At 39.6% G+C, this 26371-nt stretch overlaps 1 protein-coding gene across 5 annotated transcripts in view; it reads left to right on the forward strand.

Moving 5' to 3' along the window:
* Positions 1 to 26371, forward strand: part of RAB27B (RAB27B, member RAS oncogene family) — a 138352-nt gene that overhangs the window by 104629 nt on the left and 7352 nt on the right. For 4 of the 5 annotated variants that reach the window (XM_041739911.1, XM_041739910.1, XM_041739908.1 and 1 more), the window contains 4 exons: positions 15927 to 16098; positions 17780 to 17865; positions 22701 to 22804; positions 26176 to 26299. In XM_041739911.1, the coding sequence (XP_041595845.1) occupies positions 15946 to 16098; positions 17780 to 17865; positions 22701 to 22804; positions 26176 to 26299 (467 nt within the window). In that variant the 5' untranslated portion in view covers positions 15927 to 15945. Of the gene's footprint in view, positions 1 to 7296; positions 7317 to 15926; positions 16099 to 17779; positions 17866 to 22700; positions 22805 to 26175; positions 26300 to 26371 lie in introns of those variants that run through there. The other variant, XM_041739912.1, reaches the window with a different exon arrangement.

Here is a 26371-nt window from a genome sequence, read left to right on the forward strand (position 1 = left end):
TATTTATATATTTAAAATATGATTCTTGCTTTCTCTTGAAGTACAGATTATTTTTATTTTGTATTATCAAATACAGATCTAAGATATTGTGTTGCTTCATTAAGAACTTTACATATGAGTTTGTAGGAATGAGCATTTGAGCCCATGATTTTCTTTTTCTTTTTCTTTTTTCTTTTTTTATTTACTTATTCATGAGAGACACAGAGAGAGGCAGAGAGAGAGGCAGAGGGAGAAGCAGGCTCCATGCAAGGAGCCCGATATGAGACTCGATTGTGGGACTCGGGGATCACGCCCTGAGCCAAAGGCAGACACTCAACTGCTAAGCCACCCAGGCATCCCCGAGCTCATGATATTCTTCTGTGAGATTTTGTGATATTGTGATTTATAAGAAATATGTATATATATTGATCATTCAGAAGACCAAAACATATTTCTCAAATAGATTTGGTCTATATCTGCAGTTCCTGCCTCATAGCTTCCAAAACCCTTGGAATTTCCTGAGCGATAATAGTAGCAGAGCATCTTTTGCCATAATTTTTGGTCTCCACTTCTCATTTCCTGACAGTTTCAGAGCCATCGAGGTGACATGGTGTCTTGGTATTCATAACAAATTCCTTTTCCATTTCAACCAGGTTTATGTTAATGAGATGACTTTTGGAAAAAGGCCATGGGATGAGGGAACCAATCAGGAATAGGGGGTTGGGATCTTCCTTCTCACCTGCTGATTGCAGGGTAGGGGAGAGGAACTGGAGGTTGAGTCAATCACCAATAGCCAATGAGTCAATCAATCTGCCTAAGTAATGAAGCCTCCATATAAAAAAAACAAAAATGGAGGGGGTTCAGAGAGTTTCTGGGTTAGGGAACCAAAGATGTCCACATGTGACCATGCCAGGCCCCAAACTTCATGAGGACAGAAGCTCCTTTGTTTGCTACCTTGCCTTCTGTATCTCTTCATCTGACTGTTGATTTGTAACTTTTAATAATCTTTGTAATATATCAGTAATCTGGGGAGTAAACAGGTTTCCTGAGTTCTGTGAACAAATTAATAGAAGTTAAGGAGGGGTTGTGGGACCCTCTGATTTACAGCCAGTGGGTCAGAAGTACAGGTAGCTTCTGACTTACAATTGGCATCTTTACTAGAGGGACGTCTCTGGAATCTCTAATTTGTAGCCGGTCAGTTAGAAGCACAGATAACAACCTGGGCTTTCAGTTGATGTCTGAAGTAGAGGGCCGTCTTGTGGAACCGAGTTCTTTACCCGTGGAATCCAGGTGTAATGTCAGAATCGAGCTGAATTCTCAGACACCTTACTGGTGTCAGAGAATTGCTTGTTGGAATAGAGAAGCCTGCATGAGCACGTGCGCGTGCATACACACACACACACACACACACACACACACACACTGGAAATGGTCCAGAACCCCAAAGGAGGTTTCCTCTTCAATAATCTTACCCTGAAGCACTTACATAAAACCCTTTCTAGCATCTCATCAAAATCTTCTGTATTTTAGCCAGACATGGCTCTGAAAACCAAAGAAGCAGAGGTAGATATTAAAGCCGTTACTGTCTTAGAAACAGCTTTTGGTAGAGTCGGAAACCATACACTCAACCACCAGAATTATTTAATTTTATAGCTTTATACTCGTGTGTTTCATATTAGTTTCTTCTTCGATTCAACATGTAAGGTAACTTTGCTGGTAAAGACACTGTTATTTATGCAGAGAGTTCAGGGTTTTTAGTGCACAACCTGAAGTTCTCCAAGGCCAGCTGTCTGCATTACAGACCACACCAATTAAATCCAACAGAGCCTATATTGGTGTCTCCAGCAAATATTTGCAGAACACCTATTTTTAGCGAGGCTCCAAAGTGAACAAAGCATGCGCAGACTCCCCCCACTCAGAGCTTGCAACTAGATGGGAAAGCAAGTGATAACAAATGAAGGCAGACAGGAGCTGGGAAGAAGGGCCACATGGAACCTAGAGGGATGCCATAGAAAGTGAATGGAGCCTTCTTCAGATTTGAGGGCCCTGTGAGATCCCTCTGAAGAAGAAGCATTTAAATTGAAAAGTGAATGATGGTAAGAAGGCCCTTTGTGAGACAGGAGAGGAGAAGGGAATGTAGGCAGAGGGAGTGGCCCATGCAGAGGTTCTAACAGGATGAGACGTGGCTCCTTAAAGGAATGGAACATTAGCAGGAAGAGTCAGCTGGGTCATACAGAGCTTTGTAAGACAGGACAAAGGACTCCGGCTTTATTTTCATTTTGTTGAATGCCATTGGAAAATACGAGGCAGGACAGCAATGTTGCCTGACTATAATTTTGAGGGACAGTCTACTGGTTACGTGGAGAAGGCTGGGGGAAAAGGCAGAGCCAGAGGCACGAAGACCAGTTAACTGCTCTTCCTGGCTGCAGTGACCACACAATTTGTTCAAATGTGACTCTTCTGAGAGTGAAAGGGGCCACCTTGAGCAGATCGGAGTGGCAGTGGCCTGTGGCGGGAACAAGCAGTTGCTGGAGTTGTCGCAGCTGGCGCGGTAACGTAGTGGAGGCCTTATGCTGCACATCATCCCTGCACGAAACTCTGTGTGCCCAGCACACGACACATGCCCAATAAATATTTGTTGGGTGAGCAAATGACCGAATCTGGAGGAGATTAGTATTCTTGCTTTATAAATGGAGCTGGGAGACAAGCATATTGTGAAGCCTAATTTTGACTATAAAACCCATCCTCTTTCCTCAGTTTCTTACCTGATGCCTTATCATTGTCGCTTTTTAAGTGTTTCTGAGTCGTCTCACACTTATTTCCATTTTCCTTCTTCATTTCCTCCTCTCTCCTGGGGTTAGTGTTCTATATACAGAAAGAGGTTCGGTAAATGTGTTTGCTGTACTAATTTTTATCAAAGGCAGGAATTGGAGTAGCCATGGACAGTGTCAGGTCCCCAGGCAGCTTTGTGAGCTTTCCTTTGAAGCTCCCTAGGTGACATTTCATGCCCATGCTCATGAGGTCTCCACCTGGGCAATCTGTCAGGTTTGATTCAACAGGGCTGCTACTGGGCGGTGCCTTAATGTTGTACTCACTCGCCCCTTAGACAAAGAACACCCTCCTCTGTCTTTTTCTGCCCATCCAGGAAACTAGTACCACTTAAGTTCCGGGTGAGGAGACCTAGGAATCATTTCAAAAGCACCCAGCATACTCTTTATAGGCAGAGTAGATTCTGCATGTTGGATAGACTGCACCAAATCCTCAACAACAACAACAACAACAAAAAAGATGGTCTCACTCTTCTACTTGGAAGTATAGGCATAGAAAACAATTCAAATTGTGTGTCTTATATAATTTGTATTGTAAATTGTACATATTTCTGGCTTACTCCATGAACAATTCAAGCAGACTTATCTTCTGGCAAGATCAGATTAAATAGAAAGCTGGCTTTTAGGGAGTGGTGTGCACAGGCTTCACGATCTTTTCATGCTTGATGAGCCTGTGCCTGTGTGTGTACAAGTGTGTGTGTGTGTGTGTGGCATGCATGCATAGGTGCTCATCATGACCCTGCTGATCCTTTATAATCAATAACTGATGTAACCCAGTGTTGTGCTGGAGAAGAATGTTCCAGCTTGCATTCCCATACTCCTTCCTCAAATTTTATATCCTACTTGCTTGTTTTGCCTAAGACAATGCAAATCCATCTGCCACGAGATATAGTGTAGCACTTGCTAATATTTGTGATTATTCAATAAGCAACCTTACCTATAGCTGGATTTATAAAACTGGTTTTTGTTTTAGGTCTTAGGAAATGTCTTCTCTTTCACATGATGTTAAAGGATTGTAAGGTGAATATTATAGTTCCACCTGGGCTTAACTAGGGGAGAGACAACGGGGCGGGGTGGGGGAGGGGCATTAGCCTGCATTTGTCATTGTGTAAATAGGAGCGAGATTAGCTGCTGAGTCACATTATCAAAGGGAGCGGAGCCAGCTTTATTCTGAAATATAAATCCTTCAACAGTCATATACAATGGTATATTCACCTTTCTGTGCTCAACAGAAATATATAGGTGGAACAAATCTGAAACTTTACTATTTTGCTATTAAATGCAACTAGAAGTTTTACTTCTGAAATGTAATACACAAGCATTAAGCTTCCATATTTTTCCCTCTTATTGTAATAATATCCATCCAAATGGCCTCAGATTTCAGCATGAAAACCTTTACTTCTAACTATAATAATATAACTTCTTAAAAGAAACCCTTCGCTTGTTACTGGAAACTTAGGAAATAAGACAGTTAAGGAAGATATTTGGATTTTCCTTTTCAAAACAGTGGAAATGATATAGAAAAACATTCTTTGATATAGGGGAAATGAATTGATTCCCCAAAATTTCTTTGAGACACAGACTTTCCGTAAACTGGAAAGTGTGGGATATAACAAATGCTATTCTTTGTGACAGATAGCTTACTGTGATTATTTTTCTCACTAAAATCTTAACCTTTTCCTTTCAGGATTTTGATTTAAAGTGGTAAATTATGATACTTGTCCTTTTGTTAAAAAAAATACCAGAAAGTAAAATGTAAATCTTTAATGGAAAATGTGATCACGTTTTTCCTTGGGCAGGAAGGGACTTCAGGATGATGATTTTGCAGAGATGAGAGATCACCATAACCCAATCTGTGTTCCTGCAGCATACCGCAGAGTTTCCTCTCATCTTAGAACCAATCTGGAAAATAGAGGCAAAGCTAATTTTATAAGAACTGTCTTGTAACAAATCTTAGTTTATAAAAACTCCAACTCTTTGGCATTTCTTTATTGAGGTCACGATTCTTTTTCGGTGAGAACAGTCACTATGGATATAAACAGTCAAGGGGATATGTTCCCACATGAAAGTCCCTTTCTCAGTGAAAAAAAAAATTGGACAAAAGCACAATGCAAAATTATGAGTAGCAACCTTTCTATAAAGTATAATTTTAGGAAACCACTCGCATCGTTGAATATTTCATGACTTTTCTCAGGCCAAAATTGTTATTAACCAAAAAATGTTCACCAGCTCTCAAGTTAAAGGATGTTACAGAATGGAGAACTATGCTGGCTGGCTAGGGCTCTGAGCAAGGCACCAAGCTGCCTTCTGCTCTGTTCTGATTAGACTTGAAAAAGCACCAAACAGCAGGGATGGGAGTACATAGCTGTAAATATCTTTGTGCTAATCATGACTTTTCTTTTCTCACCAGTAACAGCTGGAGGTCAAAGTCATCAAAAACAAAATTATAAATGTTTTATATTGGAAAATACTAGGTGAGTTTAAGGCATGGTCAGTTGATTAGGTTACTGCCAAGAAGTAAACAATAGGCTTATTAAAGCGGTAATTAGGCATTGTTGACATACTGTATTTTTAATCAGAACTCTAGCAGGGGATAAAGTAGTTGAATTAATCTAGTGCTTTGTCAAGTAAAAGGAAAACCAGCTTTTTAAAATTTAGCTATGCCCATTTATTGGGATTTCTACACCACCTTTGTTATGGGAAATTTGGTGACTTCATTTTAAGTTACAAAGGAACCTGCAGGAATTGATGAATTGTTTTGTGGTTTTGTTATGTTGTGTCATTGGTCAGAATGGTTGGAGTTTTTTTTTTTTATGGTTCTCTATTTCTTGGCAAGTTAAGAGTGGAAGGGGAATACATAATGATCGAATGCATTGAGCCAGGTACTTTACATACTTACAACTGCAGGTAAAGACTGTAAGAATTAAGGGATGTGCCCTTGGTCACATAGTGGCAAAATGGCTGAAAATCCAGGGCTGCTGTAAACATAGGGGTGCATGTATCCCATTGAGTCAGTATTTTTGTATCTTGTGAGTAAATACAACTAGTGCAATGGATGGATGGTAGGGTGGTCCTATTTTTAACTTTTTGAGGAAACTGCGTACTGTTTTCCTGAGTAGCTGCAACAATTTGCATTCCCACCAACAGTGTAAGAGGGTCCCCTTTCTCTGCATCCTCACCAATACCTGTTGTTTCCTCTGCTGTTGATTTTAGCCATTCCGACAGGTGTGAGGTGGTATCTCATTGTAGGTTTGATTCGTGTTTCCGTGGTGATGAGTGATGTTGAGCATCTTTTCATGTGTCTGTTAGCCATCTGGATGTCTTCTTTGGAAAAAATGTCTATTCATCCCTTCTACTATTTTTTAACTGGATTATTTGGTTTGGGGGCTTTATGAGTTTTTCACTCTCCTCTGAATACCACTTAGAATTAGAGCCATAGATTTTCTGGTATAGATTCCGTGTCAAATAACTTATCAGATAAAGAGACTTAACATGTATTTATTTTCTCTCCAATCACATAAGGGTTAAGAACCACTTGTAAGAGCATTCTATATTTTCTACTCAGCCTTGTACATATTACAGAAATAAAATTCTAATCTAGAGATTTCAATTAACATGAACATCTACATAATATAGAAAGAGCCCTTGAGATAAGTACTTTCTTTGGACTAATTCCATTCAGATACATACAGTCTTTCTTTTTCAGCATTTATTAAGCTCATAAAATGCTTCCTGTTAAAGGTCAGCTAAAACAACAACCAGCCAACATTCTTTTCCTAAAGAGGTCATGGATTTTTTTTCATCTTTTTTATATTTGGAATTATGTGGCTCTATAAGTTACCTAGAATTAGCTTTAAGTGAGAAAACTGTACTAATATGGAACTCATCTTTTTTTTTTCATAGATACATGAACCCATAGACACTATCTAACTTGGCTCCCTCACATTTGAGAAATGCAGAATTTGTGGGCAGATATTTTGATTAGTATGCCCTTTCTCACAGAATGAAGCAAAGCACTAGAAGTTTGGCAAGACTTCCTCAACGCAGCAGCCATCTGGAAAATGATCACAATTTTGCAAGATTATTAGGCCAATGTCTGAAAACTTAGGAAAACATCTTATTAAATGCTCATCTCTTTAGCTTAAAGTCTGTCTTCTATGTGGAGACGTTAAGAATTGAAGCTTCCATTTACATATATACACCCAATGTCTTCTATATGTTACATAACTCTATTGAAAAATATGGATTGACTGCCACCACAGAGGTCGCATGCCCTGTCATGATGAGGGAAAGCAGCTCCTGTGGCCGGTGCCAGTGGGCCCACTGAGGCCGGGACCTATGGTGGGAAAATGAATCCTCTTCCAACCAGCCACTGCCTTAGGAAACAATATGTCTTCGTGAATATGATCCACTCTGCTCTCCTCTTAGCTATAGAAGGAAACTCGGAGTTACTTGCACTATTGAAATTAGAAATCATTCACTGGCAGTGAGGAGTCTCTCTGCTAAAAGGTAGTGTGGTGGTTCTTGGGACGCCTGGGTGGCACAGTCGGTTAAGCCTCTGGCTGGGTTTCGGTTCAGGTTGTGATCTCAGGGTTGTGAGATCGAGTTGGGCAGGGAGTCTGCTTAAGATACTCTGTCTCCCTCTGCCCCTTCCCCTCACCTCCATCCCCTGCTCACCATGTCCATGTGCACCCACTTTATCTCTCTCTCAAATCAATAACATCTTTAAAAGGCAGTGTGGTGGTTCTCAAACTTGACTGTAGGTTGGAATCATCTGGAGAGCATGAAAGAAATATTAATGCTTTTGTCTCACCATCAGGAGTCAGATTTACATGATTTAGGGTGTGGTCTGGGCATCAGGAAGTTTTAAAAGCAGCCAAGTTTGAGGACCACTAGGTTAGGAAAACCCATTTTCTGGTCTTGCTGACTGGCTTCAGGGAAGGTGTCAACCTCTATGTGTATACTTCCTAATGTGTTGTATCACCTCAAAGGTTTTTTCAGTTCTAGAAAAGATCCATGTCTTTCCATATAAGGCTTTGCTGAATTTCAAGGAATTTACATTTATTTTTCTTGCTCCCTAGTTAAAGTCCTGGATGAAAGGACTTAAGAGGCATTTTTTTTTAAGTAAGCTCACTAATGAAAGATAAATCATATGATTCACTTAGGAAGATAAGCATAAGACCTTTTCAAGTCAAATAATAAATCTTTCAAAAAATTCTAAAAGCTTAATTTACTTAAACATTTATGCAAAGTCTTCAGTGAATATAATGTATGTGGTTCCAGTGGTAAAAATGTTTTGAGGACTAATCCTAACTTTCAGGGAAACAAGGTTTAAAATATGTGAAGTAACAAAATGATACATAGCTGGGAAAGCACGTCAAGGGCTTTGTAGTAGCGGGTACGGGCAGAAGGAGGACTCCAGTAGCCATGTGCCAAGCTTGGCTGATGGCAATCAGCAAGGGGAAATTGCTCTCAACTGTAACAAGATCAAATCAGATAAACTGACTTTTCTTGACCAATGGGTTTTTTTTCTACTCAAAATGAGTTGCTGAAGTGGCTTAAGAGTCTCAACCGTCTGGAACAGTTTCCTATATATGCCTCAAGGTGAAAAAAGAGGAAGAAAAGCAATTCCCAAATCTGGCTGTTGTACTGTAGTACTTTAGTGGAATATGTAAACTCGAAGTCCCAGGACCTGCCTGCAGAGATTCTGATTCTCTAAGAATTCTGGAGACATCTTAGAGTTTGTGCTTGTAAACTCAGGGAAGGCTGATGATCAGCAGCATTGGGACCCGTATCGTTGGGACAATACGCACACCCAAGTTCTGTTCCTGGGCTGTTCACAGGCTCCTGACCACCAGTCCGCCCTGCTGTTTCTCAGTGATTTTTAATTACTCCTGATTTGTGAGCCCACTTGCTTATCAGGACCCAGTCAATTGAGGAATTTTTAAAGAAGATTTATTTGAGAGAGAGAGAATGCGGCAGTGGGCAGCAGGGTGGAGGTTGCACACCAGAGGGAGAGAATGTCAAGCATACCCCATGTACTGAGCCTGGAGCCTGAAGTGGGGCTCGATCTCAGACCCTGAGATCATGACCTGAGCCAAAGTCAAGAGTCAGACACTTAACTGACTGAGCCACCCAGGTGCCCCATAAGGGATATTTTTATAAAAAAAGAAATTACTGAGAATTAGGTTCATAGAGTATATTATATAGGTCCTTTGCACTAGGGTTCAGGAGGATATTATTATCTGAATACACATGATTCTTACTCGTAATTGACTTCATTGTAAACAGGTATTAATTAACACCCAGCTAGGGGAGCTCAGCTAAAAATAATATTTTAAAAATAAGATATGATATTCTTATTTTGTTGGGCTTTTCTGGTAGCTCCACTGAATGTAATTCATATATCATAAAATTTACCCTTTTGGAGTATACAATTCAGTGCCATATAGTAAATTCACAAAGATGTGCCCCCATTAGTATCTAAATCCAGAACATTGTCATCATCTCTCCCAAAAGCCTCTTCCCCATTAGCAATCACTTCCCATCCCTCCTCCTCTCTGCGTCCTCTGGCAAGCACTAATTTATATTCCATCTCCTTGAGTTTGCGTTTCTGTATATTACATATGTATTGAATCATAAAATCTGTGACCTTTTATATCTGGCCTCTTCCACGTAGTGTGTTGTCAAGGTTCATCCACGGGGTAGCATGTGTCCATACTTTATCCTTTTCATGACTGAATAATATTCCATCGTGTGGCCACACCACATTTGGTCTATATATTCATCCATTAATGGACATTTGGATTGTTTCCTTTTGGGGACTATTATGAGCATTTGTGTACAAGATTTTTTGTGGCTATATGTTTGCATTTCTCTGGGGTATAGACCTGGGAGTATTGATAATTTAGAAGCTGGTTGATTGATATATGAGAGTATACTAGTATTCCCTCAAATCTTATATAAGTTTGAGATTTCTTGTAATAAAAAATAAAGAAAAAAAGGGGAAAAACCCTCACATAGTTTCAAAAGTTACCACGAAACTAAGCCAATGGAAAAGAAAAATGTTACTTTTGAGAAAAAAATATTTAGACAAAATTATTCATTGGCTTAGAGGTGAGTTTAATATGTGAGAATAATTTAAAGAATTTATATCACTGGAGATAAATCAGTTTAAAGTTGACTTGTGCTAGAGTTTTTACCCCTTATTTTCAGGGCAAGTAAGCTAAACTTTAGAGTTCAATAATTTCTTGGTTTATCTCTGTTATAGTAGATCCCTTGATCATAGAATGAAACAAAACAGACACTTTTTATCTTTTAAAATAGATTTTATTGCTGCAATAGACACACTGACCATTGTTAGCTAAAGTCAAGGTTGTTTGATTAAGTTGATATTGATTTATACTTACAATTGGGTTTGAATTTTCCGCACACACTCATGTCCATTAATTATAAATAGTCTTGAAGAAGAATCAAAATGAAAATCTTCCCAACAGAACCAAATGCTATCAAATACAATTTTTTTTAAATTACCCCCATCTTCCCTTCCTTCATAAAATGCCTTCTGTCCTTCTGATGCACAGACTATAGGTCCTTTAAGTACCATCTATAATTTATTTTTTTTAAAGATTTATTATTTATTTGAAAGAGAGACACTAGGGGGGAGGGGCAGACAGAGAGGGAGAAAGAGAATCTCAAGCAGACTCCCTGCTGAGTGTGAAGCCCCACATAGCACCCAATGTCATGACCCTGGGATTGTGACCTGAGCTGAAATTAAGAGTCAGACACTTAACCCACTGTACCACCCAGATGCCCCCAGTTCCAGCCATAATTTAACTCTAACCCCTAAGCCATGAATGTGGTTCCAAGATCAGTCAATAAGAACCACCCTCAAGCTATCACTCAATGACATCTTGCCATGAGAATTCCAGATTTCAAGATGTACCTACTGGAGCCCAATACAAACCAGTTGGATAAAGATACATGAGGAAATATTAAGCATCAATCCACTTTATGCTTGATAGCTTTACTTTATTTAAAGCACCTACAAGGTAATATCACTGATAGTTTGTCTACTATTTTAAGCTTCTGAAGTGCCTTACACATATTAGGTTGCTTTTGGGACCCTTGGGTGGCTCAGTCAGTTAAGTGTCTCACTTCGGCTCAGGTCATGATCTCAGGGTGGACATGATCTCAGGGTGGTCATGATCTAGGGTCCTAGGGTTGAGCCCTGTTCTGGGCTTCCTAACCAATAGGGAGTCTGCTTGTCCCTCTGCCCCTTCCCCCTCCATGCTCTTTCTCTCCATGTGTGTCCCCCTTTCTCAAATAAATAAGTGAATGAAAATCTTTTAAAAAAGGAATATTAACTTGGTTTTTATTGATTAATAAGTTCAAGTCATAGGGTCATAACTTATCATGGCATTTTGAAGATTGTTACTTGAAGAACTTGCACAGAACATTGTAAGTTTGCATGAGTAAGTCACCTGTATCATGGTCATCCATACATGTCTGTAGTGTTTAAGCTCCTCCCCTTGGGAGAAAACAGCATATCCTCAGAGTCATACAAAATATCATACAAATTACGAGGTGCCAGTGAGTATGAGTTAGATGGGTGAATGGGTGCTTTCATGTAGAAGCCCAGTTCTGAGCCTTGACCTATTCAACTGACAAGTTTATATGCTCTCTGCCAATACAGCTCTCACTTCCAAAAATTACGTTCCCTCTGTGCTTTCTCTGTTCCTAGTTTCTTTGAAACTGCTTCTCTGAAGCTATAAATATCCTATTTCGAGAAGGTTTTTATAGAAATAGAAAAATGAGCTCAGGAAGCCAAACCCAGAATGTCCTACAAAGATCATTTAATCTAAATATTCACTCCACAACCTGAGAAAGGAAGGAGAGAAGTCCTGAACTTGGAAGGATACCATTTCCACCAAATGCTCAAAGATTAATTTCATTAATTATGACATTTGCGTGGCTCTGACACTCAACATATATGTGCTGAGCCCCTAATATATGCCGACCGTTGTACTGGACTCTGTGGATCCAGCAGTGGACAAAGGACATTCCGTTTCTGAGCAAATAGAATTTATGTTGAACAAGAAGGAGGCATAGCAGTGGGGAAAAGAGAGAAAGGAACTGTGGGCAGCCTCATTTGAGAGAGTCTAACTATGAAAATCATGTTCCTGTGAAAAACCAGAGAAAATTCCTTTCCCTGTAGAAGGAAAATTTTTCTACTTTCAACCCATCTAACTCACTTTTCATTTCAAATTATAACAAACAGCAGTCTTGGATTTTTTTTGTTAAAAGCTGTCATCCCACCAATCACATAATTTCTGTGCACGTGACTACCTATCTGGAAACTGAGGACTGCGCCACAGGGTAACTTAGATTTCCTTCTATCTTTGATTCCGCATTAAGCAGAGCCTCCCAAGTGTTTTGAATTCTTTTTCCTACTCTTCCCAGCCCCTTACCCTCCCATGAAGGGCTCTGAGGATGACGCTTCAGTTTCTGTGTCTAAAAGACCTCGTGGCTCTTGAGGTATAGCTGGTGACACAGTGATACTGGTAGAGAGTCAGACATCTTTCCTAAAGTACAGCACTCTTCTGGCTTTTTTCTTTACTTTTAGATCCATAGAACGAAGAACTGACAAGACCATCAATCATTGTGCAAGAATAAATACTGCTAAACTTGTCAGCTTTTTGATCCTTCCCAGATCATTTTTTTTTTTTAGCTCTGTTCTTGGTAAAGGAAACTTTGCCAAGGCTTTTATTTTTCTTTGTGGTGTCATATTTGCTGGGCCAAGGATAGAATATTGAGGTCATATGATTTTAGGACTCAGAAAATCACATGGTAATAAGAGAGGAACCGCATTAGATAACTGTATGAATAGTGATATAAAAATGAGAAAATTCATTTTCAAAAGAAATTTAAGAGGCAAATGATCTCATGCTGAGTCTACTTTGTCAATTGCTTTAAGGAGTCTACTAGAGACACTAAATAAAGTTTTTCTATAGTGCCAGCCTTTGCATTCATTTTGGGTGGAATTTTTGTCCAATGCCACAAAGTAGCCACAACCCTCCACTTACAGAAAAGAGCCAGTGTGGGCCACATTAAATATGATCCACGGCTGCCAATTGTTCACTCTGGATTAGAGCCTGAGCAGGAGGCAAGTCCAGTATTGCCCCAGGCAAGTTTATGTAATAACAGAGAACAAATTGCTGATCAAAAATACCTGGTAGGTCATGTACCTTCTAAGTGGTGATAGCCTCATTCTACAAGTGGGAGGTCATCCCATACAGTGGTCCTGTATCTTCTTTCCTCCCATCTAATTCTTCCCTTTGTTATAAAGATTAAATGCAAGTTCATCTTCCTCTACAGAGTCTTCTCAGATCATTGCAGCCCACGAAGATCACTGTTTTGTTTGCACTAAAAGCACAACTATTTGACTCATCTGCCAGTTACTCATGTTTCCTGTCTTGTAAAACTATGTTATATTTTCTTGCATCTTTAAGTTTTAAGTGTATGCATGCCTTATTGGAAACTATGTTATAAATCACATTTTTAAAATTTTCATGGTTGGACCTGATACAAAATAGAGAAGATATTTAACTAGATTTGCTCGGACTTAGCTTTTTCTTAACTCTGTCACACAAAAAAAAAAAAATTGAAAAAAACATAGTTACCTTTAAGCAAAAGTTTAAAGTATATGGGGACACCTGGGTGGCTCAGTGGTTTAGTGCCTGCCTTCAGCTCAGGGTATGATCCTGGAATTCTGGGATCGAGTCTGTCGGGCTCCCTCTTCTTGCTTCTCCCTCTGCTTGTGTCTCTGTCTCTCATGAATAAATAAATAAATAAATAAATAAATAAATAAATAAATAAATAAATAAAATCTTTAAAAAAAAATTTAAAGCATACTGAACTACCTTCTTGACTCTATCATTTTAATTTTTCCAGGCCTGGGCGCCGCAGTATTCTCCAGCTTTATCTTGTATTTAGGCAGCCAGTAGCTTTAATTTTCTCCCCCTTGATCAAGACTTGTGCTCAGAGAAGAATTCAGCTTTGGTCACTTGTATTTCAGAACAAATTTAATTCTTCTTTCCCAAGAGAATTAACAGTTTCATCTAATTCTATTAGTGAAATGACGGACTTTATCACCCTTCAGAGGAGTTGCACATGAGCAAGTTTGGGAGGGAAAGAGAGAAGAAAGTTGAGTGATAGTGGCTCTGATATGCCCAAATGGGGGGAAATGATATTGCTTTGACAGCAAACTCCTCTAGCAATGCATTTGGCTCAAAGACTAGGAACGGCAACTTCTTCAACTATCAAGTCTGGTAAGATATTTAGAACCATCTGAACTTAGAACTAGTCGCTGCTATGTAGGCAATCAATGAACACATTTTCCAAGAAGAATTTCATGTCAATACTTGGGATATCTGCATCCTTTTATTAAGGAAGGCTGGTTGTTGATAGAAGCTAAGCATTTCTTCCTGAGCAATGATTGTACTTTGTATAGACCCTGAACAAAAGTAACAACAATGAGAGAGAGAACATTCATTGTCAGCGAACATTCACCATGAGAGACCCCTCAGTGTAGAAAGCATATTACAGGGGAGGAGAGCTTTAGCATAGAAGTATGTATTAGCAGCTCTCAAAACACTTAACTCAAAATGCTTCATTAATTAAAGAAACCTACATCCATAATATATTTAACAGGATTTAGCAGCAGTATGGTTCAATTTTTAGAAAATTCTAATGTAAAAAATTTGCCAATCTTCCAAATGATGTAATGATACTGATTTGCTAAGTACCTAATTATCGTCTTCATCATTATTTATCCAAAGACATGAAACCTTTTAGTTTTGATCACTAACTAAAGTGACTATGTAAAAAAGAAAATTTTGTTTGGAGTGATGAACATGTACATCATTTTCTTACAGGTAGAAAATGATTCGAATTACCTAGCAATTTTTAGATGTGTCTGCGGGATAACTTGTTGAAATTTAATTTTAATCACTCCAGAACTGAAGAGTACGATGTTTTTTGGATTTGTAAAGGTGGAAAAATATTGTCCTTTCATGTAATAGGAGACACACTTTTCTAGGAATTTCATAGGCCCTCCTCTACGTGGGGCTGTAATAAACCCATTTCTACAACTCATGAATTGGAAAGTTTTATCAAAGGACAAATCCTTTCGCTGACCTCAGGAGTGGAAACCTCATTAAGTATTCGGTAGGTGAGAGTGTACCTTAAAGGTATTACCAGTGTTGTAGGTGTTCTTGGTTTTAGCCCATGGGATCATCCATAGGCATTTTAACAACACAAGAAATGAAGACTGAGGCAAAGGAGGTCAGGACAATGGGAAAAGTGGCAAATGGCATTCCTCCAGGCAGGAGAAATACTAGCAGAATTACCACAGTCGTGCCTCTTACTAGCTTTTCTCCTTTTTCAAGGTCTGGAAAATATTCAGCAGATTTGCCAAATACAGCAGATTTGCCATTGGAGAACAGAGGCTTTGGTATTTCAAAACAGAAGATTTTTAGACACTGCTTTTGAAATGATTTCAAATCAATGTTTTTAAAGGTTGTCATCTCAGTTGTTAAATTTTTTAAATTAAAAAGGAATATTTTGCATGCACATAATAGAAAGCTCATTATGCATGATGAGATGTAAAATATTCCCTTAGGCTTTTCCCTTCCACTACCCCCTATGCAATTCTAATCTCTCCCTGGCCTACCTGCATCATCTTGGGCAGGCTTTTCCATTTCCTGTGACCTCCTTCTCTTCCTGGCCCCATACTCCTGGCCCCAAAGGGCACTCACTGGCTTTAAAACAAAAGGCTGTGGCTCTTTAAGTTTGACTTCTGTTGTGGCAGTGGCTGCTGTGGGGATCCGGTAGCTTTTTGTTCCATATTAACTGCCGTGATGTAGAAAGATTGGTATTGAGCGAAGTAATCGAGGTGCCCTCACTCCTGAAGCTCCTCTGAACAAGTTAATTCGGAATTTGACAGAAGTGTTCAACTATTTTAACCCTGAAACATAAATTTATGTTGTATTTTGGAGGAAGGCCAGGGGAAACTGATTTTTATCATAACCTACTTATTATTTTCCCTCTCCTACGCAGGCCCACCAAGACCATCACTATGACCGATGGGGACTATGATTATCTGATCAAACTCCTGGCCCTTGGAGACTCGGGGGTGGGGAAGACAACGTTTCTTTATCGATACACAGACAATAAATTCAATCCCAAGTTTATCACAACAGTAGGAATAGACTTTCGGGAAAAACGCGTGGTGAGTTTTTAACCATACTGGTATGTTAATCTTGTTGCTGGTTCCCTCCGCTGGCCCCATATAAAATAGAATTAAGGAGCTATGTTTATTGCATTGCAAGGTGTCTGTCTTTTATCCCAGGAAATTCATAACCTGTCATTTTAATTCAATTTAGAATATGCTTACTTTTGTCAACTATAAATAACATTTTGCTAAGAAAAAGATTGAGTGGCACTCTCGCCAGTCTCCAAGAGCACACAGGACAAAAGAACTAATGTACGGGTTTATATAGCATGTGTTCTATGAATTTTCTAGGAAACTCTCAAAACTCGAATTATTCGGGTTGCAAAAACCTTAAGTCTTGATGTGAGTTAAGTTTCCCGATAAGAACTAGTGTTCATTTCTCAACTCTTCAGAGAGAAGTTAAAAGAATGATTGGCAAATAGCTGGAACATGAGCTTTGTAAGTGCTCGCTGCATTTTTATTTATGTGTAGACTCAGCTATCAATCACTAGCTTATTATGAACAGAATGTGAGACCAGTCCATGCTATTTTCCAAGATAAGGGAGTTTAAGTGAGAATTACAACTGCTTTCTTCTCCTATGCTAGACGCTAATGACAGGAATAAGGATATTGTGACATGTGAGACGTGTAGCATAGACACATAAGCTGAGCCAGATTTACTGCCACCCAAGGTATTCTTGATTGCCAACACGGCTGCGGCTTCCAGTTGATGTCACAAATCTACTCTTTGCCTGAGAGTTGGGGGGGGGAGGGGAAGAAAAAGGAAATAGTGGTTGAGAAGCTAAATCGTGCTTCCTTATAAATTGTGTACCTTATCTGAAGGTCAATACACTTTTAGTGTAGTCTTAGCCTCCTTGCTTCCAACCCCTGCAAGGTTTTACTGTGACTTCACCCCTCCCAAATGTCTCCACTGATCGAGGTATAGAAGTCCTTGCAAAGTTTTCCCTTTAAACATTTTTACTAAGCCATAGTTGATGCTAAGCCACACTTTAAACATCTTTATTAACCATACTTAGGGGAGCCAATTAAGTATTAAAGCTGTTGTGCTTTGTTTAAATAAGAAGCCCAAAGGCCATAATTTTGAAAATTTAAATGTTAGGAGAAAGAGCCTTTGAAAAAAATGGCAAGCAAAGGAAGACTTGAAATATCTTGTGTAAACTTATTGAGCCATTCTGTGTGTATTTTATGCATAGGTCACTTTGGCAGTCCAAGTCACAATAAAGGTTTTCAGGTATTACTAAAGCATTTTACCATTTTGAAAATGTGTTCACATTTGTTACTACACTGAAGTTTGCAGTAACTCTGTAAAGTAGGAAGAGACTGTGGGCCTCCATTTGCTGTAAGAAAATTAAGATTCGAAGAAGTGAAATGAAGAGTTGATATTCAAACCTAGAACTTGGGTCCTAAATCTAATGTTTGCTGCCTCCGTGAGGAAATGACAGAAGGTGTCTAATTTAAGTTTGCAGTATGCCTAAATTGTGTTGAAAATCATACTTGTACTTGACATTTAAAAGTGAGAGTATATGTGATACTTCTGGAAAAAAACAGAGCAAATATTTATTCTGCACTATGAACTTTGATTATAGTAATTGAGAAAAAACATGCTGAGTGAACCCAGAGAATGTGAATGTTGACAAAATCCAAAGTAATATCAACTGATGAAAATTGTATCTTTTAGGTTTATAATACACAGGGACCAAATGGATCATCAGGGAAAGCATTTAAAGTGCATCTTCAGCTGTGGGACACCGCAGGACAAGAGCGGTAATAGTGAATTACTTTGTTTCTAGCTACCAACAACTGAGAGAAACTTCTTTTAAAGTGAATACTGGATGTGGACTCGAAAAGCGAATGTTGTGCAACTCTTCTCCAGGTTCCGAAATAGATATTTATGTCAAGAAATAAAAGTAAATTATTTAGAGTTAATTAACCCTAATGAGCATGATGGATTTGGTACAGATTTCAAAAATCGGATCTTCAGCAATCTGGACTTCCTTGTTATGTGTTGTCTTTGTACTTTCTAATAGGGGAGAAAAAAAAAAAAACAACCTTCTGTAGAATTTAATTAAATTTAAGTGGGGGAATTAACATGCTTATAAGTGCGACCTGAAGAGGGAATTGAAAAAAAGGTGGTTAAGACCTTTCCTATTTGTTTTCCATTCTTCTGCAGACTCTCTGTCCTGTGTCTCCCGATTGGCCTAGTTTTCTAAGATTTGGGTCACACCATTGCTTTCTAGCTAGAATGTTTTCCTTTCTCCCCACCTTCCCTGATCCTCTCCTCTCACCAAGCCTGGCTCAGCTACTTCCTCTGAGGGGCCTTTCTAAATGCCCACCTGAAACAAATTCCCTTTTCCTGGGATCTCTTACAACACCCATCCAACCATCCCTTAAGCTACTCAATTAATTATATGCCATCTTGTAATAAGGCAGATTGTTTTCACCTATGGCCTTCTTACCCCAACAAAGCTGACAGCATCACAGGGACAGAGATTGTGCTTGGTTTTCCAGCATCTTCTCTGGTACAACATCCGAGGCAAGAGAAGCTCAGTAGACAGGAGTGTTGTTTGCTTAGAGCTGGAAGTGCTGTTCCATTATCTGATGAAAATATATTTCTTTGAGACCCAAGGTTTCAAAATGCTAAAGACCACAAGCTAGGGAAGCTTTACAATATCAGATTAAATAAGAATTGGCAGTAGGTTGTCAGAGAAGATATTTAGAAGGCACATACCTCCAAATTCAGCATCACATGTCTTAGAATGTTTATGCTTGTAAACACTTTAGTTTTTGAAATGCGTCCAAAGTGTTCTCGCCTTCAGTGACTGTAAACGCCAGGAGAGGTGCCGGGCCCTCTCCGTTAGCTCTTTTGACTGTGAATTCCATTTACACACACTCTTCAACACAGCTAGTTCTTCTGAAGTCATTCCTCACAAGAATTTCTGTTCATATGTCAGTTTTGTTGTCACGAAGATGTATGTTTTATAGACCAATTTAATTCATTTTTGTAGAAGTAATATGAGAAAATGTGGTTCCCATATGTCCTCACACATGATATGTCAGCCCAGCATGATGGTAGGCTTCTCTCTCCTGCCCCCCCAAGGCAGCTGCTCTATGAGGGAAGTGAGGAATACTGGGGACAGTCTTAGTAACACTGAGGTTATTCATCCCTTGAGAATTTGCATTCTGTGTATATATAAGGTGTAGCTATGCAACAAGATAAACAGTGTCTCATACCTCAGCCCTGTGCCTGAAAACATCTGGCAGTAGAGCCTGTATAAGATTATGGTTATCGATAAAAGTGGTATCATGGGAATGAGGAAAAAATCGTACCCCTTTTGTAAGCCCCAAAGATACCGGGCACAGCTCTAGTTCCCAGTAAGGGAGAAAGTAATAATGTGACTTTGGAATCTTTGTGTGTGTGTGTGTGTGTGGGGGGGGGGTTAATGTGGTCCTGCCTTTTCCCACCCCACTGACTCACCAGACAGCATGAGATTGGTGAGTAAAGTTGGAAATCAATGGCCTTTCCCCTGGAGTCACCTTGGGAAGAATGGAGATAACAAGGGAGCTGGGAAGAATGGTCCAGATATGAGCCTGTTCCAGAGCAAGAATGTCCTATCTGTGTTGCTGTGGATACAAGATGTTCACCCCAATGAAATCCATATAACAAGCACGTTTTAAAAATAGCATAGCCCCTCTTAGCAGGATGGCTCTCTATGACTTCCATGTGTCCCCACCCATGGTGACAATGACACACATCCTGATGGCGTGCTGCATGTGGGGGTTTAGCATTGTCTGTGTTGTACTGGAGTGAGATGGGTATCAGGCTGTCATCATTAACACACATTTTTTAAAAGAAACCTTTACCAAGGGAACATCTTTGAACTCTGTTTTTAAAACGTTCTGAGCCATGACTTGGAGCCAGCAGAATTGGCCGTGGCTGTGGGCCTCAGCATGACTATTAGCATGGCTGTTCAAGAAATTACAGCTTACGTCCATCCCAAGTTGTGAATGCTAGCCTCTCCCCACCCCCAATAAAAAGATCATTAACGTAAAAAAATAACTTTGCCATGTGCTATGGGCAGTGAGAGGAGGGCATGGCACAGTCTTGTCCTTAAGTGAGACACACACATAACACAACAGAGACTCTTTCTCTTTCTCTCTCTCTCTAGGAGAGAACAGAGAGCAGATGTCGCAGGCACACCATTGTAGTTGAGTGAGAGACAATTTTGTGAATACAGCTCATCCCCACACAGAAAGAAAACTTCAATAAAAGCACTATAATCTCTGTGAGCTTCCAGCACTGGTAGGAACAATTCCACAAGAAAAGAATTGAGTAAATTTTTTTGGTATTGCGTAATTATTATGATTACTGCCTTACCAAAGAAATCAAATTTGCAAATAGTCATTAAACTATCTGTTCTCTTTGCTTTGGTATTAAAAGAATCGTTCTCTACTTGAAGTCATTGAAATCTTTAATAATTTTATCTCTTGCTATTCTCTCTCTCTCTTTTTTTTTTTCTTCTCTTAGTTAGACAAACACTTTGTGAACAAACAGTATGTTCAGGACCATGAAAATATAATGGATAACAAGTTAGAAACATAACTCCTTTCCTGTTGTAGCTCACAAGTGTAGGGTGGAATTCGAATAGATAACGAACAATTACCATATAACCTTAGGATAGTGTCAGGAAAACATAGGTGATAGACAGGTACACCAGGTGGAGCCTCTAACCCAGATATGGGTGTTAGGAAGGCTGCTTGGGAAAGTGATTTTCTCAGAGACTGTTTTATATATATATATATATATATATGCTCATACACAATGTATGAGTGAGAGAGTCTTATCAAGGCTAAGGAGGTAGGAGGTAAAGGAAGCATTAGGCCAGGTTACCCACAGAAAGAACAGCATGTGTGAGAGCCCAGGGGAGAGAGTGAACTTTCTAAGAACTACAAGAAGATCAGCATGCCTGTGGGTAGTCAGGAGAGGAAGCTAGAGGGATGAGCAAGGGTCACTTCATGCAGAGCGTGACAGCGTATTGAAGAGTTCAGCCATTATCCTAAGAGCAATGCACCATCATCTAGATGTTTTTAGCCGAGAATTTACATAGTCAGCAGGAACGGATCCACGAAGGGGAGGGTCCCCAACAAAACTGGAGACAGGAAGCCTGTTAGGAAGGCTGTTGAAGTTATTCAGATGAAAGACGATAGGTTCAAAACGAGAGTAGATGGACAGAAATGAGAAGATCAGAAAATGCTTGGTAATCATACATAGGTGAAGGAGAAAGAAGCCGTGGCAACCCCAAAGGTCATGATGCATTGATAGAAGAAGAAATAAAAAATAAAAATAAAAAATAAAAAAAAGAAGAAGAAGAAATCAGAAGGAGGGGCCAGGTGGGGTCTAGACTCTCGAAGTTAGAGGTGCCTCAGTTTCCTCCAGCTGGAAACACACAACATGTAATTGGGCACACAGCATGGAGGACAGGATAAATCTACACCTATCCATTTGAGGTCCAACATAAAGGTGTCAACTGAATCAGGGAAGTAGATGAGGTTACTCAGTGAATGTATGTCGAGTGGGAAGGGACTGAGAATAGAACTCTAAGGAAACCAAAGAATCTACAAATAGGCTAAAATAGGATACCAATAATTAGGAGGGCATTTAGGACAGGAAGTGATAGTCTGTATTTCAATGTTATGTGCCTTCCTAAAAACCCATTTCCAAATTCACTTCTGTGTCAGTATAACCCAAACCTTCTCTGGTCCCTCTGTGTGGTCTCTGGTTTTGCCCATTCCTGCCATTGAAGTGCATCTCAGCATACCTTCAATTGTACTGAAGGTTTTGGGGTGGAGGAGGTAGGAGCAGGGGAGAGACAGTCTTCACACAACACGGGACAGTGTACATTCTCTAGAATCTTCCATCACAGATGAGCGTTCTTACTTTCTGTCTCCAACTACTATGTCTCTCTGACCTTGCCTTATTTTCCCTAATCATCTTTCTCTTCCTCCTTTCTTCAGTGTTTTCCCCTCTTTTTATGAGACACGGATGCCAGAGTAGAATTGAGCTTTACCCCTAGAGTGCTGACACAGGAGTTTTCTCACCAATGTTTTTTTTTTTTTCCCTGCAAAAGAACCCCAGTTTCGGTTGCTAACATGCCCATGGTTGTGGTTCTCTGCATGTAATCATGGGCATTCATTTTTAGGCTACTGAGTGCCAAGCTTTCTTCTAGGCACAGACAAGGGAGATTGAAAAGTATAAGTTGAAGTCCCCATTTGAAAGTGGCTTTCATTTTAATTGTGGACCACAAGATATCCAAGAAAGAGTCCAAGGGGCTGTGTAAGCCAGCGTGTGATTGAACGTTACAAACTCTGTGTGTATAAGTGCTACAGACCAGAAAGCCAGGTTGTGGTCCTAAAAAATGTCTACAACCAGATGCCCTCCCCTGACCCTTTAGCAGTCTTTCTGTCCACTCTCTCATTCTGTAGGACAATCCATTAGGGATGCCGTGGGGATTTCACATTTCAAAGGGAAATAGTGTTGTGTGTACTGCCATCATATGTTTGTGGGCTAACTTCCAGAACTATCCGCTGTGCTTTCTTGGCAGATTCCGGAGCCTTACCACTGCATTTTTCAGAGATGCCATGGGTTTCTTATTAATGTTTGACCTCACCAGTCAACAGAGCTTCTTAAATGTCAGAAACTGGATGAGTAAGTGGAACCAAGTCACTTGCATTGGCGATTTGAGGCTCCCAACAGCTCTATTTGCCTCTTTGCCTCCCAACACAAAACCAGATTGGGTTCCACAGATGAACCTTGGGAATTCACGACTTTAGCATTTCCTGTGTCACCTTCAAAGTGATGCCCTGTATGTGGCTCACCAAAGGGGGCTTGGGATCATATCTATCTTTGACACTCTTAGAACAGCCTGTGTAACTCTCACTTGATGAGAGAGCAAGCTCACCACAATCTCCCTGGAAGAAATGCATCAAATGAAAAGAAAGGGATCCATGAAAGCAACCCACATTGGCTACTAAAGCCATTCAGATGTCACCCATTTTCAAATGACACAGGCAAAATTATACACTAACCTGCTTTATTTCAATGCCTTCCTTTAAAAAGGGCAGCTTTCTTGGGATATTGCATGATCACCATTTTAATCATGATTAATGGAATTGCTGATACTTTCTAAAATCTAGGTGCTATATGATATTACTCTTTTATAAAAACTTTTCAATATAGGCACAGTGATGGGATATAATATTTGACAATTTATTACTTGTAACTATGAAGGAAATAAAATCAGAAAGTAACACCTATATATAGGTGTTTCAGAAAGTAACACCTATATATAGGTGTTGCTATATATATATATATATATATATATATATATATATATATATATATATTGCAATTGAAAGGCTATTAATTCCACTTATCCAGTTAAGTCTTAAAGGACTTCTTATAACCATGTGAGCTACGACATCTAATCTGGAAAGGAGACAGAAAAGCAGCAGCATTTTCTGAGAAGGTTCACTGGCACCTAAAAATGTATGCCCTTGTATACGGGTTAACTAATGTATGAATTAGCGGATGGGTTAATTTGGTGAGAAACTGCTCCAGAGCACATCAGCCACAGGAAGATAAGGCACAGCGTGTCTTAGCTCACACTGAAATTTTGCATTTTTGGAAAAAAAATGTTCAAAGGTAAGGAAGCCTTAAGTAGAAAAATCTATATAATTTTCACCTAACATTAAGTTAAAAGTAGCCTAATCAGTTATTGAAGATAGACTGATATGTGTCACCATAGGAAAGTAGTATTCGAGTTTCCTTTTTCAAAAATCGATGTAGCACTAAAGAGAATATTTCATTTGCATTTTTATTACAAATATGAATTTTGATCCTAACGCGGTATAGAAGCAGTGCTATGGACTGGTGCTAGGCTTGTCATTTCAAGATTTGTTGGAGCTGTCTATGGCCAGAGTGATATTTCTTCAAAAATTGGGTCATGTTGGGACACCTGGGTGGCTCAGTCAGTTGGATATCCAACTCTTGGTTTTGGCTCAGGTCATGATGTTGGAGCTGTGGGATCGGGCCCCACCTCGGGCTCCAAGCTCAGCAGGGAATCTGCTTGAGATTCTCTTTCCATCTCCCTCTCTTCCTCCCTGCCATGTCATGCATCCCCCGCCCCCCCCACCATCGCTAAAATAAATAATCTTTACAAAAAACACCGGATCATGTTATTTCCCTGGTCAAAGTCCTCCTGGGACCTCCCAACTCATGTGGGCTAAAATCCAGAGTCTTTCACTCACCTGCAAGGCCCTGGTGATCAGGCCTTAGATTCCTGCGTAATTTACTCCGATCCTGTCCCAGCTCACTGGCCTCCAGCCAAACACCTCTCCTGCTATTCCCGGGACAAAAGGCCCATTCCCTACTTTGTGGCTTTTGTACTTGCCGATTTTTTCTGCCTGATACCTCTTCTCCAGTGTATAGAGTGTGCCAATTCTCTCATCTCCTTAAAGGGTTTGTTCAAACTTTATTTATCTCTTGAAAGAAGCCTTCCCTGACCATGCATCTAAACTAGTACGCTTCCTTACTTTGTATCTCCTCAGCACACTTTACATTTCCTTTTGTCACCACCACCACCTGACATTATGTTTTTCTTTGTTTACTTGTCCTTTGGACCCTCTGCCACTAGAATGTGAGCTCTATGAAAGTGCAGACTTCGTCTGCTTTGTTGCATTGCAATAGCCCAAAGCCAGGATTAGAGTCTAGCACAGAATAGATACTAAAAAAAAACCCATGTATTTCTTATTATTATATATTATTTATAATTTACATATAACTGCTTTAAATGTGAGTTCAAAAATGCAGTTGCTGCAGCGGGAACAAATACCAACAAGTTCTGACTTCCTTCATTGCTTCTCCAACTGAGTGTTTATCCTAAGATTTGTCTCTATTTCCTTTTATTATTGTATTTCTTTCTCCAAATTTTGGTGGTATTATTAGATTCTGAGGAGATAAAGAGATAATAAGATTATCAGATTCTTTCAGGGAATGATTTGTTCATCCTTTTTCAAGGCAGATAAAATTCTTCCTTATTTAAAAAAAAAAGATCCAGAAGGATACTATTGGGATTTAAGATAATTAATTGGCATGTCTCATAACACTTTAATTTTTAACACCCAAATAATCACTGTTGCAGGGTAAGCAAGCTTTGTCTTCCTCCTTGGCAAACTTGCACACAGCATGCCTTGAGATAGAAAATAAAGTAATCCCCGTAACTTCAAAAACAAGAGTTGACAGATTTTGTACCATTTCCTTCCTTCTGTCCTTCCTTCCTTCCATCCCTCCCTCCTTCCTTCCCTCTCTCTTTCTTCTCTCTTTTGTGCAGTGTATCCTGGAGAAAAAGAAAAACAAGTCACCTGTCTTAAAATTGTTTCTACATGAATTTGTGGTGGTTCAGAAATGTTCTCTTCTGATAGATCATCACCTTGGACTTCAGGAGGTAGAAAAGTAGCCACCTCGGGGCACCTGGGTAGCTCAACCACTTAAGCATCTGACTCTTGATCTCAGCTCAGGTCTTGATCCCAGGATCATGAGTTCAATCCCCACACTGGGCTCCATGCTGGGTGTGGAGCCTACTTAAAAAAAAAAAAAAAATGTAGCCGCCTCTTGCAGGAACATACTTACACACTTAAGATTCCTGTTCTATTATCTCTACTTATATTTGAGGAACAAATAGTATGAAGCAGTATGTCCATCTTGGAGGACAGTTCCTCAGATGCAGGAGAGTTATGGATCGGTGATCATATAGGTGCTTCATAGCAGTTATTATTAATACTCATAATCTGCAATTTTTGAGGCATTATCTTCACTCATTTTACAGATGAAGAAGGTATAGTTGAGAACAATTAAGGAACTTGGCTAATATGATATAACTAGTAAGCAGGCAAGCTGGAGGTGAACAATTAGATTAGGAATTTGAAGTCTGAAAAAAAAAGGGAATTCAAAGTATGAGCAGTCATTTGACATCACTTGTTTATAACTAATGTGCTGGGTCCATCTGCTTTCTTCCTAAGGCCAACTGCAAGCAAACGCTTATTGTGAAAATCCAGATATAGTATTAATCGGCAACAAGGCAGACCTGCCAGACCAGAGGGAAGTCAATGAAAGGCAAGCCCGGGACCTGGCTGACAAATACGGGTAAGTCATTTACTCGGAGATGTCATCTGCCCTTGCACTCTGCGGCTTAGTAGTGGAGCAGGGACTTGAGGT

The sequence above is a fragment of the Vulpes lagopus genome, chromosome 24, assembly GCF_018345385.1.
Source record: "Vulpes lagopus strain Blue_001 chromosome 24, ASM1834538v1, whole genome shotgun sequence".
Classification (NCBI taxonomy): domain Eukaryota; kingdom Metazoa; phylum Chordata; class Mammalia; order Carnivora; family Canidae; genus Vulpes; species Vulpes lagopus.